A 14,564-nucleotide genomic window follows, 5' to 3' on the forward strand; every position below is an offset into this window, starting at 1 on the left:
CTTCTGGGCCTTCAAGCCCTGTCTCCATTCCTATATCTACTCAACTCTTTCATTCAATGCACAGTTATTTAGAAGCCCCTGCTCCGGCCAGGCACCAGCACCCTCTCTGCCGTCAGAGTTCACCGCATGAGTAAATAAATAATTGTAAATAAGTAATTATTCCACAATGTGATAATCCATACTTCTGAAGGCAAGCGGAGCGAAGGGCGTCATCCCATCTTGCAGGGAGTAACAACTGAGCTGAGTCTCAGAAGGGAAGATTGCAAAGCAAAAAAAAAAAAAAAAAGAGAGGGGGGCAGGCCATTTCAACATAGAGAAAGGCGTGGTTAAAGGCACAGGCGAGTGCTGGGAGCTAAGTCGCCGGAACGCTGGTGGCGTAAGAACTCACACCGCGTGGAGGGCAGGGGTTTCGGAGTCGTGGGCGGAGCCACAGCCCAGACCCGAGGGATGTAGGGCTCCCGAGGGAGAAGCCCGCGGCCTCCCAGGGACCACTCCCCAGAGCCGGCTTCTGGACAGCCCGCCTCCGCTCCAATCGCCGCGACTAGTCTGGGAACCCCCACGAGGAGATAGCTCAGCCCCGACACCCCGGACCCTCAGACCCGGTCCGGCGGGCTGCCTGCACCTTGCCCAGGAGCCGCCTGAGACTCTCGCAGTCGAACTCCATCTCCATCCACGTTCCGGACCCAGGTTGCGCGACCCAGCCCGTGGATCTCCTTCCGTGCCGGTTCCCGGACGGAGGCCGCCGAGGTCCAAGCCTCCCAGAGCTGTACAAGGCCACGCCCCTTCCCAGGCTCGAAAGTCCGCCCGCGTCCAACGCCCAGACTCAGCGGCCGCTCCGCCCGGGAGTCGAACCGGCGCCCCAGCGTGGACCCTGAGCGCCGTCGGAAAGGCGTTAGCGCCCAGGGGGTCACAACCCAGCTTGCTGGAAGGAAACTTGGGGACATCTGTAAGGAGAGGAATAGGAAAGACCCGAGGAGAAGCAGTAAAGGAGGTAGAAGCAACTCGCGCTGTTTTGGAGGAGAGTTTCTAGAAGGGTGTGTTAAATTCAGCAGAGTATTGAGAAAGATCAAGACCAAAAATTGTAGTTAGATTTAGGAAGGAGGAGGTAACGGAACTTCAAAAGCAAAATTTCGGGGAGCTAGAAAGGGAAAATGGAGTCAGGAGGAGCCTTGTCGAAAAACTGGAAGATGTGAAGGTTGGTGCAGCATGCGGGGAGGAGTTGCCTTTTTTTTTTTTTTTTTTTAAGGTGGGGCGCCATAACTGTTGGTGGGAGAGAGAGAGGAAAAAGCTAGGTCAGAAAGAGTTTGAGAACAAGAGAGGGGTGTATACAGAGAGAGGGCGAAGAGATGCAATTTGTTGGCTTTGTCTGGTGTCCTTGGTTTGTGAATTACTTTCCTGCATTATCCCTGTCTTGAGCCACTGAGCTTAAAAAGTCTCAGAAGATAGGTACTGAAACTGTCAGAAGGGTGTGTAAGCAGGAGGGTGACTGTATTTACAGGAAGAGCCAAAGGCTGGAATGCTGTGACTCAATTAGGAGAATAAAGTAGAGGCTGGGCAGTGTATTTATTCATTCACCAAACTTTTGCTCAGCATTGACAACTTGCTAGATATTTTTCTGGGTCCTAGGATACAGCAGTGAATAAAATAGACAAAAATATCACCTGTCCTAAGGCTGTCATTCTTTTATTAGGAGGAGAGCAAAACTACATATAATAAGTAAATTAGATTGTATGCTGGAAGGTAATCAAGTGTTGTGGGGAAAGGCAGGGTAAGGAGATCAGAGTAGTCTCCTTGAGAGGTGAGAGAGTAGGTGTTCTATATTAGAGGGCATTCAGTTCAAAGCAAGGTCCTAAGACAGGCTTCAGTTCAAAACAGCAAGGGGGCCAGTGTGGCTGGAGTAGAATGAAGTAAGAGGTGAGGAAACGGTAGTAGGCTAAGTCAGAGAAATAAGGGGGAAGCCACAGATGGTTTAGGGAAGTGATTCTTACAGTGTGGCCCCCAGACTCAGCCTCAGCATCACCTGGAACTTGCTAGAAAGATTCTAAGACCCCATCCCCAGACTTAGAGAATCAGAAACTCTAGGGGGAAGGGGGATTCAAGCAATTATTTTTGACAAACCTGGGTGATTCTAATGCATGGTGAAGTCTGAGAACCACTTTGGTGCCTTTGTAGACATTTGTGACTCTGTCTTGTCACTGCCCTCCAGCCAGAGCCCATCGAACACACCCACACTTAAACAGGTTGGGCTGATTATTCCTTGCAGTGAGGGCGCAGACGCTATGGAAAACCATCGGGACTGTTCAGTAAGGCTGTGTTAGAGGGACCTATCATAGGATTGAGGCTTCGGGTGACTTGGGAGAGGGTTTAATGAAGTGACCCTTCACTTTGGATTGGGTGCTATCAAAGCAGAGACAATTCTGTGATTGGATATCTCAGTAAATATAAGATGGGCAAATTGGAGCAAGGCTAAAGCAGTAATTGGTAAAGAAGTAGCAGTTACTCACTAGCAGACAGAAGAGGATGTTTGGTATTACATGGGCCGCACAATGACCTTGATTTGTCTCTGCTTAGACAGAATTATGAAGTGGTCTTATTTTGTCTCATTTTATCATGGTCTGAGTGACCCTCTCTGATGTTTGTGTTCTGTGAGATTGTTTCATCCATCAGGAGAATAACAACGTACCTGTGAGTGCCAGGTCAGCTTCTAGTAACACTGAGAGCTTTCCTAGATGAGTCAGACCAGTTCCCAGATGTCAGGGGCTGGTTTTTTCTTTCTTAGGCTCTTACCCTGAGAGAAAAAAGAAGCCACTGGAGGATTTTGAACAGAGAAGTGATGTGATCTAAGTTTTAAAAGAATAGGTCTGACTGCTGCATTGTGAAGAGACTGTATGTGGGGCAAGAGAGGAATCCAGGAGACCATAGGAGGTGAGAAAAAGGTAAGAAGATGGAAAGATAAGAGGCCTGTAAGAGCAGTTCAGGCAGATCTAACAAACCTCGGAAACAATAGGACTTCCAGGGCCTCTCGGATCTAACAGATCTTGTCAGAAATCCATTAATCAAGGATTAGAAGTGAGGTTTGAGCAACGTTCTTCTTTTTATAAAGGAACCTTTTATGGAAGACACCTTCCATCCAAACAGCTAATTCTCTTCTGGTTTAGTCACTATGAATGACTTATAGACACTGTGAGCACTTTATGCCAGTGTGTGTGTGTGTGTGTGTGTGTGTGTGTGTGTGTGTGAAGCCATCATTTCCTGTGTGGAAGGTACATCGCTAAGAGTTTTATGTGCTTTATCAAAGTCAATCTTCACAAAGCTCTATGACCTAGATAGAATCATCTCATTTCTACCAGTGAGGAAACTGAGGTTTAGTGTTGTGTTACCTATTTCCCTGTTTCTGAGATCCTGTTGAGTAAGAGATGTATTGACAATGTTTTAGGAGAGAAAAGATTACAAAATTAAATATAAATACCCATTTTAACACTTATACCTATTTGAAAAGAGCTAAAATGTGAAAAAGAATGCCCCTTAAAAGAGAGGATATATGGTATAATTGGCCCCATTTTACAGTCAGGGAAACCAAGACTCAGGTTAAATTATTGCAGAAGGTGGTGTCAGAGATCATGTCCCTAATCTGTGTATTTTGCTGCTTCTCTGTGTGTGAAATTGTGATGAAATTTTGTGATTAGTAATCTCTAGCGAGCTAGAATTCTGTACCTATTGGTACTCAGTCATAAGAGGAAGATTGGGTAGTGCAAACATTGGCTGACTTCTGATAGGACCCCCCCCCCCCACACACACACCCAGAAATTGTCACTGTTAGGTCCTGTGACCTAACCAGGCTGAAACTCAACTTTTCCCCAAGCACATTGTATCTTCCTTGCTTTGTGCCTTAATGCCTGCCTGGGATATTTTATCATACCCAACTAATTCTGTCTCCTCCCGGCTTCCTATCCCCAAAGACTGTAAGATCCTGGCAGATAGCTGTCAAATCTCACTTATCTCTGTATTCCCAGTGCCTAGTATGCCTGAACGTATGTATACCTTCAGTCTTCTAATATTTGGTAAGTTTGCTGAATGAATGAAAGTGTAGGGTGACCACAGCCATAGGGAGAAGATGTTATAGTGAACTAGTTCTCAGCCTTATTTGAGTTTCAGCCTTAAAAAAAAAAATCTGTTGAAAGATACAGACTTGTCCCAGAAAAATGTGAATGCCAACATAAGCAATCCATTTTGTGCTCAATTTCAGGAATGTTCATGGATGCACTGAAGCCCATCCCTGGACACTAGTTTAAGAAAATGTAGTTGGTGGGAGCATAATTAGCCACAAACTTTGGGCAAAGCAATGTGACCTACCTTTGACTCTGTAACTTGACGTTTGGAAATTTGTCTTAGAGGAAAAAAAGTACACAAGATGCACGTACAAAAATATTAATTATATTAAAAGGGTAAAAAAGACCCCCAAACTAAGAAATGGGAAAAGTGTATATTCTGCATCTTTGTTTGCAGCTTGAGAAAAATCACAAGAATGGCTTGTTTAAAATTAGATTTTTTTTTCTTGGTGGTCTGCTTCAGATCTCTATTCATAATCCTTTGTTTTCATAGTTATTAGTCCTATCAGACATACTGTTCAGGGATGAACTGGTATTCCAAATACCAGACACATGTATCCTTATCATTTACTTCAGTTTCCCCCCCTTTTAAAATTGTGATACATACACATAACAGATGATTTACTATCTTAACCATTTTAAAGTATACAGTTCAATGGTATTAAATACATTCATAATGTTGCCCGGCCATGACTCCTGTACATGTCCATAATACTTTTTATCTTCTAGAACTGAAACTCCATATCCATTAAATAATATCTTCGTATTCTTCCCTCCCCTCAGCCCCTGGAAAGACCATTCTATTTTCTGTCTCTTTGATTTTGACTTCTCTAAGTACCTCACTAATGGAATAGAATAAACAGCCTAGAAAAAAAATCCTTGCCTGTGTGGTCAAATGATTTTTGACAAGAGTGCCAAGACCGTTCAATGGGGGAAAGGACAGTCTTTTCAACAAATGGTGCTGGGAAAACTGGATTTGGGGCACCTGAGGGACTCAGTCAGTTAAGTGTCCAAGTCTTGATTTTGGCTCAGGTCATGATCTCACAGTCATGAGATTGAGCCCTGCATCAGGCTCTGTGCTGAGCATGGGACTTGCTTGGGATTTTCTCTCTTTCTCTCAAAGTAAACAAACCTTAAAAAAAAAAAAAAAAAAGAATGAATTGGACCCTTATCTCACACTGTATACAAAAATGAACTCAAAATGGATCAAAGACCTAAGTGTAACACCTAAAACAACGAAACTCTTAGAAGAAAACATAGGGAAAAAAACTTAATGACTTTGGATTTGGCAGTGATTTCTTGGCTATTGACACCAAAGGCAGAGGCAACAAAAGAAAAAAATAGGCAACTTGGACCTCATGAAAAATTTGTAAAACGGGTGCATCAAAAGCCAGTATCCTTTACTTAGATGCATGGAGTTTTTGTTGTTCTTTGACCTACAGCGTAATGTTGCATCTTGGGCGATCCTTCCACAGGCATCCTCCATCTTTTTATGGCCCTGTTTTCATGACCTTAAGAAAAGAAGTTGTCATATTTCTTTCCTAAACTAGTTCCTTTCTTGTAAGGATTTTATATATCCTCTCTGTTTTCATACTCTATCTGACCTGGAACACCCTTTTTGTTATCTTCTTGCTGCCTTACTGGTTAACAAGTAAAAAAACCCGCAGTGCTCAAAAGAAATTGTCAAAGGAGTTTTGTTTGGCAATCACAGCATTGTTTACGGTGGTAAAAAAATTGGAGAAAACCTAGATGTACATTGTGTCAGTTATGAATTTATCACCCTTCAGCTCCAAGTTCACCATTCACTGCTTGCTCTTCTCTAGTGGAGCTGGACCTTGTAAATATTTGTTCCTTGCTCGTGGGCATGATGCTAAGTTTTATCAATGGAGGGCCTTGGGGAGATACTGTAGGAGGAAGAAACTTCTCTTCCTGGTTCCAGCGTGCTTTTGTTCTTGTGCTGTGTGGCTGCCAGTGGCACAAGGGGGGTACCCAGTGGTGCTCACCCCTGTTGAGTTTCAGTGGCCTCTCTGTGGGCTGTTTTCCATTGAGTTTCAGTGGTACCCCTGCCACTAAAACAGTTTGCCATTGAGGTCCACCACCAGCACCCCACAGGGTGGCTTCCTGGTGTATTCTCCTGGCAGACCCAGAGGCCAGATTCTCAGCAGGGATCCGCAAACCTCCCAGAACCCCCTCTGGAGACTCCCGGCAAATTCCACCAGCATCTAGGGTCGTTCTCTAATTGTTAGGTCTGGCCTGCAGTTGACTGGATGTCTCTACCACCCAGTTAGTCCTGGCCACCACATATTCAACAAGTTTTGGATCTCCGCCCTGGAGGTGAGGGACTCTTCCAAGTTTGTTTCTTTCTTGGGTGCTTTGCCTCAGCCCTAGACGTGGTGGCTGCTCCTTAGATACACTATTTCTGTATTATGGGGAGCTTTCTACCTTTTCCTTAGTTAATAATTCTCTCTATTAAGCTTTCTCTGTGGAAATTCCTGTGTAGTTTCTGTCTCTTGACCGATCTATTCATCGTTAGGAGAAAGAGGAAATAAGTGTGGAGTATTAGGTAAGAATTAAAAAAGGATAAGTTGGATTTCTGCCTCAGCCTAGAAAGGACCAACTGCTACGGGAGTTGCCTTCTCTCCGAAAACAAGTAGAAAACTGCACAAAACCTATGAAACAATTGTCTTCAGATCTTGCATAAGAAGCAGCAGCATGTGAACTTTGAAAGACAAGAAATAAAGGAGATGGGCCTTAAAATTGCCCCCACCTACTGCCCGGAAGCAGTTTTCAGACTGCAGCATGGTGGGGTCACCTGAACCGAGACTAGTCTTGCTGAGTTGTAAAGAAAGACAGCAGGGTACACAGGAGGCCAGAGTGCCAGGAATTTGCAGGATGGAGTCCTGAGAAGGAGTTCCACAGGGAGAGAACTCTGGAGATCTCCGTAGGGGTCCTTGTGAGTCTTTGGCTGAGTTGGTGCGTAGATGAGCTCAAACTCCATGAGGCAGGATAAGAACGGCCCAGAAACAGGAGGCCAAGCACTTCTGGGAGCTCCCAAAGGTGCTAGGGGTTGTGGAAAATTCCACAGCATCAGAGAACGCTCAGTGGGCATTAGAGGGGCGGTAGCTCATTAGTGGGGATAATTACCCCCAGAGCAAAAGCTGCCTTTTGTCCACCATAACGAAGCTTAAAACAAGCCCCAGAAGAATCAAACTGATCCCAAGCATCCCAGAAGAAAGTCCCACACTACTGAAAGGAATATAACGAAGTCCAGCACATAGCCCTGTAAAATTCACCATGTTGAACATGCAACCAAAAGTTGCCAGGCATTCAAAGAAGCAGGAAAGTGTCATCCATAACGAAAGGAGAAAAACCAACCATCAAAACAACCCCAGAAATGACAGAGATGATAGATTTGCACATGGAGTCCCTAAAATGTTTATTATCAATCTTATAAAAATGCTCAAGGATGCAAAGGGAAACGTGAGCATGATGTGGAGAAAAATGGAAGAACTTTTATTTTATTAAAAAAACTTTTTTAACATTTATTTATTTTTGAGAGACAGAGGCAGAGCACGAGAGGGAGAGAGGCAGAGAGAGGGACACACACACACAGAATCTGAAGCAGGCTCCAGGCTGAGCTGTCAACACAGAGCCCAGTGTGGGGCTCAAACCCACGAACCTCAAGATCATGACCTTAGCCGAAGCTGGATGCTCAATCGACTGAGGCACCCGGGTGCCCCAACGAAAGAACTTTTAAAAAGACACAAATTGAACTTGAGGAGATGAAAATTACAACCTCAGGTGAAAAATGCATCATATGGGATTCACAGAAGATTAAGACACTATAGGGGAAAAACGAGTGAACTTGAAAAAGACAGCAATGGAAACTATCCAAAATGAAACACAAGGAGAAACAAAGACTCAAAAATGAACAGAGTAGCAGCAAGCCGTGGGACATGTTTGTCCTGGTTACTGGTCTCCTAGACGTGTACGGGAGGTCATGGAGAAAGGGAGGCAGAAAAAGTATTTGAAGAAGTATTAGCCGAATATTTTTCCAATTTGATGAAGACCATTAAACCCACAGTTCCAAGAAGCTCATCGAACCCCAGATAGAAGAAGCTTGCGGAAAATTACATAGTCACATCAAAGTGAAATTGCTGACAACTGGTGATAAAGGCTTTTTAACAGGCACTTACCATGTGATTCAAATACCCCTCCTGAGTATTTACCCTAGGGACGCTTATGTTCGCACAGAAAAAACTTCGCAAGTATTTATAACATCTCAATGCATAATAACCCCAAACTGGAAGCAACCCAAATATTCTTTGACAGGTAAATTGATGAATTGCTGTGTCCAGGTAATGGAACATACGTTCATTCAGTAAAACAGGACAAACTACTGTACAACATGGATGAAGCTCCAGAGCATTATGTTCAGTGAAAGAAGCCAGTGAATGAGCTTATAATTCTCTTTACATGAAGTTCTGGAAAATGCAAAAGCAGATCAATGGTTTCCAGGGGGCAGGGAGGTCAGGGGAAGGAGACTGATTGCAAAGGGGTACAGGGAACTTGTTGAGATGATTGAAATATTTTCTCTCTTGATTGTGGTGGTAGTTACAAGATTGACACATTTTTCAAAACTCATCAACTACACACTAGAAAGGAATGCATGTTATCATATGTGATTTATACCTCAATAAAGCTTATTATTTAAAAAAAAAAAGGATGTGTTTAGATTTTTTTTGTTTTTATCCATTGACTCAAGAGCCTGTCCATGATGTATTATTGTGAACAGGAGAAAAGCAAGTTGCGCGGTAGCATAGGTAGTTTGATCACCTTTGATAAAGCAACGCTGAACAAAACCCCTCTATATCCCTCTACATGTGTACTGATGTTTGCAAGCTGATGGAAGATTCTTTGCCAGAAGGGTACACACCAGGCTTGGTTACATGATGGGGGTGGGAATTGAGGGGGGAAAATGGGGAGGTTGTTAAATTTTTCTTATATGTCTTTTGGGTGGTTCCATGTTTTACAATGAGCACCTGTTATTTTCATATTTTAAAAAAGTATTGAGAATAAAGAGCATATCAAAATAATAAATAGAGAGGTGTGTCTGTAGGAAGAATTCTGGTGGAGAGAAGGGTCCATTGTGATAGTACAGCGAGGTCAAAGGGATGAAGGTGAGGTCATTAGACTGGGACAAAAAGATCTTTTGTAACTGCTGAGAGCATCTAAGTAGTGGTGAGGGGGCCAGAAGTCATAATGTGATATATGGAGGAAAGTTGGAGATTGGGAAGAAAGGCTCTGAGTGTGGGCCATTGTTTAAAAAGTTTGGTCATAAAGGGAAATTAAAAAAACAGGTTAGGAAGGAACCACAGCATCAGTTGCAGGTTTTTTTTTTTTTTTAATTTTTTTTTTTCAACGCTTTTTATTTTATTTTTGGGACAGAGAGAGACAGAGCATGAACGGGGGAGGGGCAGAGAGAGAGGGAGACACAGAATCGGAAACAGGCTCCAGGCTCCGAGCCATCAGCCCAGAGCCCGACGCGGGGCTCGAACTCACGGACCGCGAGATCGTGACCTGGCTGAAGTCGGACGCTTAACCGACTGCGCCACCCAGGCGCCCCCAGTTGCAGGTTTTTGTGAGGGAAGGACAAGGATACTCGTGGCTTCTTGAAGGCCAAGAGAAGAGAACCAGCAGAGAGTTATTGACCAAAGGTATTGAAGAATGGTATAAAATGCTGGTGACAGAGCCCTTGAGATGATGAGGGCTTTGCAGGGACCGAAATAAGAGATGTCTCACTTCCATAGAATTCAGTTTATTCCCTTCACAGCTTCATAGACCTAGGAACACACCCTACTGAATCCCTGTCTGTAGTCTAAGGAGCCCAGCTTCCTAACAGATAGCTGGGCCCTGAGTCCGGGCTTTCACACGGAGCATCGGCTGTGTGACCTAGTGCCAGTCACTTAGGGTCTCTACACTTCAGTCTTCTGATTAGTAAAATGGACTTGGTAATAATACCTACTTCCTGTTGTTGCTATGAGGGAATACATACAAAAAGTTTAGTTTGCTACTCAACCACTGGTCTGGGGGCAATATCTCTGACATGAGTCTGGGCCATGTGACCAATGATGTCACAATGCCCTACTAGACTTCATCTTCTCCATTAGGGCGTTGCGGATCCTTTGGAGCCAAGGACTGGAACTGCCATGCAAGACCTCTGCCAACTGAGGGTTTCATGAGCGCACTCCCTTGCCAAGATCTTGGTGAATAGTCTTTCACTGTGCAATTGTGTCTCAGACATTGTTTTACTTGTTATCATGATTGTGCTTGGCTGGATGCTTTTTGTTGGACTTGCATGTTACATGGGCACATTTCCAGAGTTCACGGTAAGTAATGACCCTGCCTGTGAATCCCTGGTAGTAGTCAGTCCTGGCTCTGACTCCACCTCCCAGCCAGGGTTTCTGACCAAATGGGAAAGACAGTTGAGGCCTCATCACTAATTAGAGGTCAGGGTGCAGTGGGAACAAAGTTGGCTTCCCAGGCTACTTCTCAACTCACTGGGATTATCTTTAAGTTCCACCCACCCCTTGGGTACATAACATTACTTATTTTAAATTTATAAGGGGTTTGCTGGAGAAAGTGGATTTCAGGCAAAGTGGATCAATGGTCGCCGGCTAGAAAGGGAAGGTGGGCATTGGTGGGACCTCCAACAGTCACGGTCACAGACAGAGGCAATTACCTGCTAGGTCAACAAGTAGAACCGCTTCTGCCTTTAAATTTCTTTCTGACTCAGCCTCCAACTCTGAAGTGGAAAGAGAAGTGGCCTGTTCAGGAGAGCAAGACACGACTGAGGAGCCTGGCTTTGGATGAAGAACCACAACTATGAGTGAGTGGTCAGGTCTGCTGGACTCAATTCCTCCCTTTCCAGAGAACATGGCAACCCCTTGAAATCTCAGTAGGAAGTTTATATTCCCCTGGGAAACAATAAACTGTAGAAAGGGAAGTGGGTTGAGATACGTGGTGGGGAAAGAGAATTCAGTGAGCACTGCTTTGGACAGCAGGCCAAGGCTCAAAGATTTGTTAAGCACATCTTACTGGTATTCTTTCCAAAGACTATTCCTGTCTATTAACTTGTTTTCTCACAAACTCTGTAGTAAGTCGGACCAGCGTTTTTAGCGCCCCTTTTGGCAGATCCCAAGACAGGTTCAAGTTCTAACTTTGCAACTCACTAGCTACGTGACCTTGGGAAAGTTTAATCTCTCTAAACCTCAGTTTCTTCATCTGTATAACGGAGATATCTGTGTATCTTACTGTTTTTGTGAGGCTTGCATCTGGGAATTCATGTAAAGCATTTGATGCAAAGCATTTACTAAATGCCAACTTAACAACTAAGCAAAATAATGAACGGGTCCACAAAGATTTAGTGGTGACAGTAACCTCAACTATTTACCCAAGGCCATACAAATCAATTCCTTTGAGAAGCTGGGATGCGAGCATAGTTCTCTGGACTTAACAGCCTCTTGCACTCGTTCCACTAGACCAGCCTGCCTTTAGGAGACAGGAATAGCAGTATCCTTTTCACAACCATCTCCTGGCTTTCTTCCCTCCCACTCCCTTTCACTCAGATCTGGTTTTTCAAAGGTGTTCCCACTGTTAAAGAAACTTTACTCTGAGAGTCTTAGTAATGAACTGATAACAGGAGCAGATTTTCTGGGAAGCTACTCTGGAAAGCAGTGGTATCAAGTCCTAACCCCAGGTACACTGAGAGCAGGGCATGAGGGTTTGTTTGTTTGTTTGTTTTTTTCCATCGGCCCCAGAATTTCCATGCAAGTGTTGACCCAGCTCGGTCAGATCATTGTTGGGGTGGGGACGTAGATGGAGGCCCTGGGCACTTGCTTAGCTGAGGCACTGCCACCCTGATCCTGACCAAGCCACTGGAAATGTTCTGTGCCTCAGGTTCTCCAGCTTTGAAATGAGCAGGACAGCCTAATGCCCTCTCTTCCCTTTCCAGGGAAGGGAACCCTACACGATGAGGGTTTAATTGTGACATTTCGCGAAATGTGAGATGTTCATTTGTTTGGTTTTTTGCGAATAGCCTAACGATAGTCTATAAAGTAATTGCTCATAGCATACCTAGCCAATCCTCCCAATTAATCCAGGGTATTTTTTGTTTTGTTTTGTTTGCATGGCACTGCTTTTGGCATCTGATTGCATGAAAGCAACAGTTAATATTTTGACAGGTGATGAGTTAATAAAGTTCTGATGCCAGCTAGATCCTGACCGTGTAGAGTCACCAGAGAACAGGGCCCTTCTTTTAAGGGTTCTTTGGCCCCAACACACCAGGCACCCTGGCCAGTTGTCCCATAGTTACTCGATCTGACGGGTCCCTCCAAGGTCACAGGAGCTGATGTCACAATTGGTGTCTGAGCTCTGCCCCCTAAAATGGCCATGGCCAGCCATTTCAGTTCACACTAGACCACGAAGCCCCTCAGCCAGGAGCTATCATGCTGGGCGATCCGCCATCCGGTCTGGAATGAAGACAGCCCAGCTCCCAGGACTCAAGGAATAGAGCGCCACACCTTTCAGAACCACCTGTTTTCCCCAGCACATCCCACCAGTGAGCAAGAAGCCCCACAATGATTGTTGTTTTATGGTTGCTTCTCATTGCAGGAACCATGTGGAAAGGATATAAGTATCCCCCAGGAGGGGTAAGTGTGCTTTCAACTTTGTTCTCTGTTCCTCCTTTGAAATTTATTCCCCCAGATCCATGAGCTGAGCATCAAAATCCAACTTTAGAAACAAATCGTCTTTTCTTGATTAAGAAAGTGGTGGTAGCTTACCTGCCTGTATTGTTGCTCGCTGAGAGTTCCCTCTTTCACGTCTTTCTTTTATACATATTTTCCTAAGAGTCTTTACTCTTACATTTTTCAGTTTTATATAACCTGGAGGTAGAGAGGTAAAGACTCAGGCAATGCTGTCTGACATGGGTGACCTAGTCTTGTGCTCAGGGGCCATTTTCAGTGCTGGGGTCTTCAGTCCCATTTCTTAAATCAGCCCAGACCAGCAACCCACCCTTAACTCTCCCTCATCAAGTAAAGGGTGGTCTATAAAATGGTTCTGGTGCTAGAAATCTTCTCTCTTCCTGTTAGACCTTGGATATGTGTCCTTTCTCTGCCTCTTGTCCCCTCCCACATGGCTAAGCCCCTCTGGCAGTGGAGGTCAGAGACATTAAGAGACAGAATTGGACAGAACCACTTCTGCCTGTCTTTGGCAAGGAAGGCAATTACCTCAGCCGCACACTCTGGCAGACACTAGAGAAGGCCCACCTGACATACTTTTGTCCCCCCAGACCCCGGTGGAAGTAAGCAAAGATGATCCTGGTGAAGTCATGCAGCTCTGAAGCTCACCTGGCCTGCTGTAGAGTTCCTGTTGTTGGTTTCGCATAAAGTAATTGCACATTATTTTGTCACATTTTATGTAAAAAGTTACCGTACTTTTTAAGATGAAGAGCTGATATTCTGTTAGCTCAAAACAGGGAGATGGGGGAGGGTAGTTGGGTTAGACGAACGTGATTGGGTGCCTCTGTTTCAGTCTCTAAGACTAAAGTCTTAGACTAAAATACCTAGTTCAATTTGCCCCCTATTCTGAATCCTTAGGGATAGAAATTCTCTAAAGCTCCTTTGACCTAGTTCCCGGGTGTAGTCTTCCTCCTGCATCCAGGGTCCAGGGTCAAAAAAACGTTCAGAAAATGCTAGAGATTGCAGCAACTTTAAGCCTATCTTTTGGAGATACTCTTCTGTGGCCTTTTCACAGCTGTTACCAACAACCTTCTGTGGCCTTTTCACAGCTGTTATCAAGAACCGAAGGCTTACACTGTGTGGGGGAAGGGATGTCATTTTAATATGAGGTGCTAGATACTAAATTAAACATTACTTTAATTCTTATAAGCTTCTGAGCTGGGCACTAGCCTCATTGAACAAAATGTTACAAATGAAGTTGAGAGACTCAAGTATCTTACCAGCTGCGCAGCTCTGGGTTGGAGTCAAGATCAAGATCCAGGCCTTCTCCTTGGCATACTTTTATGTGCCAAGGAAAAGAGCCAAACAAGAGACTGGAATATCCAAGATCTTGGCTATCTCTTGGCTCAAGTGCCCCCTTCATTTGAATAGCCAAGAAGGTGCCTGATGATTCTTTTAGCAGTAACCACTGCTAATACAGGGCAGCATGCATACATAGAAACAAAAGCTAAGTGCTCAGTCCTCAATATGATGCAGTTTGAGTTTGAGACCAAGTATGGAAACTTAAGACCCATGCAATTAATCTAGGTGTTTCAGCCCTAGGATATTCCTCATAAGCCCTCTCTAGGGGTGGTTTGGAATTTTCTGACCTTAACGGGGTTGGGGGGGGAGGGGGAAGAATCCAACAAGAACAAGTACTTCTAAAATAAACTGT

At 44.4% G+C, this 14,564-nt stretch overlaps 2 protein-coding genes across 6 annotated transcripts in view; one reads left to right on the forward strand and one right to left on the reverse strand.

Moving 5' to 3' along the window:
- Window positions 1–740, reverse strand: part of UEVLD (UEV and lactate/malate dehyrogenase domains) — a 52,778-nt gene extending 52,038 nt beyond the window's left edge. Inside the window, exon 1 of one of the 4 annotated variants that reach the window (XM_047070321.1) lies at window positions 623–738. In XM_047070321.1, coding sequence (XP_046926277.1) covers window positions 623–670 — 48 coding nt within the window. In that variant the 5' untranslated portion in view covers window positions 671–738. Of the gene's footprint in view, window positions 1–622 lie in introns of all 4 variants that reach the window. The other 3 variants (XM_047070320.1, XM_047070322.1, XM_047070323.1) reach the window with 3 other exon arrangements.
- On the forward strand, window positions 436–13,880 carry MISFA (mitochondrial sheath formation associated). Of its 2 annotated transcripts, none has more exons than XR_006960516.1 (5): window positions 436–991; window positions 10,280–10,498; window positions 10,906–10,998; window positions 12,783–12,820; window positions 13,462–13,880. XR_006960516.1 is itself a non-coding variant. In XM_047070324.1 (5 exons), exons 2-3 carry the CDS (start codon window positions 10,430–10,432, stop codon window positions 10,996–10,998), a joined length of 162 nt encoding a protein of 53 aa, XP_046926280.1. In that variant the 5' UTR covers window positions 436–1,195; window positions 10,280–10,429; the 3' UTR covers window positions 12,783–12,820; window positions 13,462–13,880. The 2 variants fall into 2 exon arrangements, 1 of the variants encoding a protein (XP_046926280.1); XM_047070324.1 differs by having other exon boundaries at window positions 436–1,195.
- The last annotated feature ends 684 nt before the right edge of the window (window positions 13,881–14,564 follow it).

This window comes from Lynx rufus, unplaced genomic scaffold (genome assembly GCF_022079265.1).
Source record: "Lynx rufus isolate CCGP_SWC_20201006 ecotype Redwood Valley unplaced genomic scaffold, mLynRuf1.p SCAF_9, whole genome shotgun sequence".
Lineage (NCBI taxonomy): Eukaryota > Metazoa > Chordata > Mammalia > Carnivora > Felidae > Lynx > Lynx rufus.

Bases quoted from the DNA above. Each gene is read 5' to 3' on its own strand.
- MISFA (XM_047070324.1), top strand. From the start codon at position 10,430: ATGATTGTGCTTGGCTGGATGCTTTTTGTTGGACTTGCATGTTACATG. The intron at 10,499-10,905 runs GTAAGTAATGAC...TTTCTGACTCAG, and splicing joins GCACATTTCCAGAGTTCACG to CCTCCAACTCTGAAGTGGAA.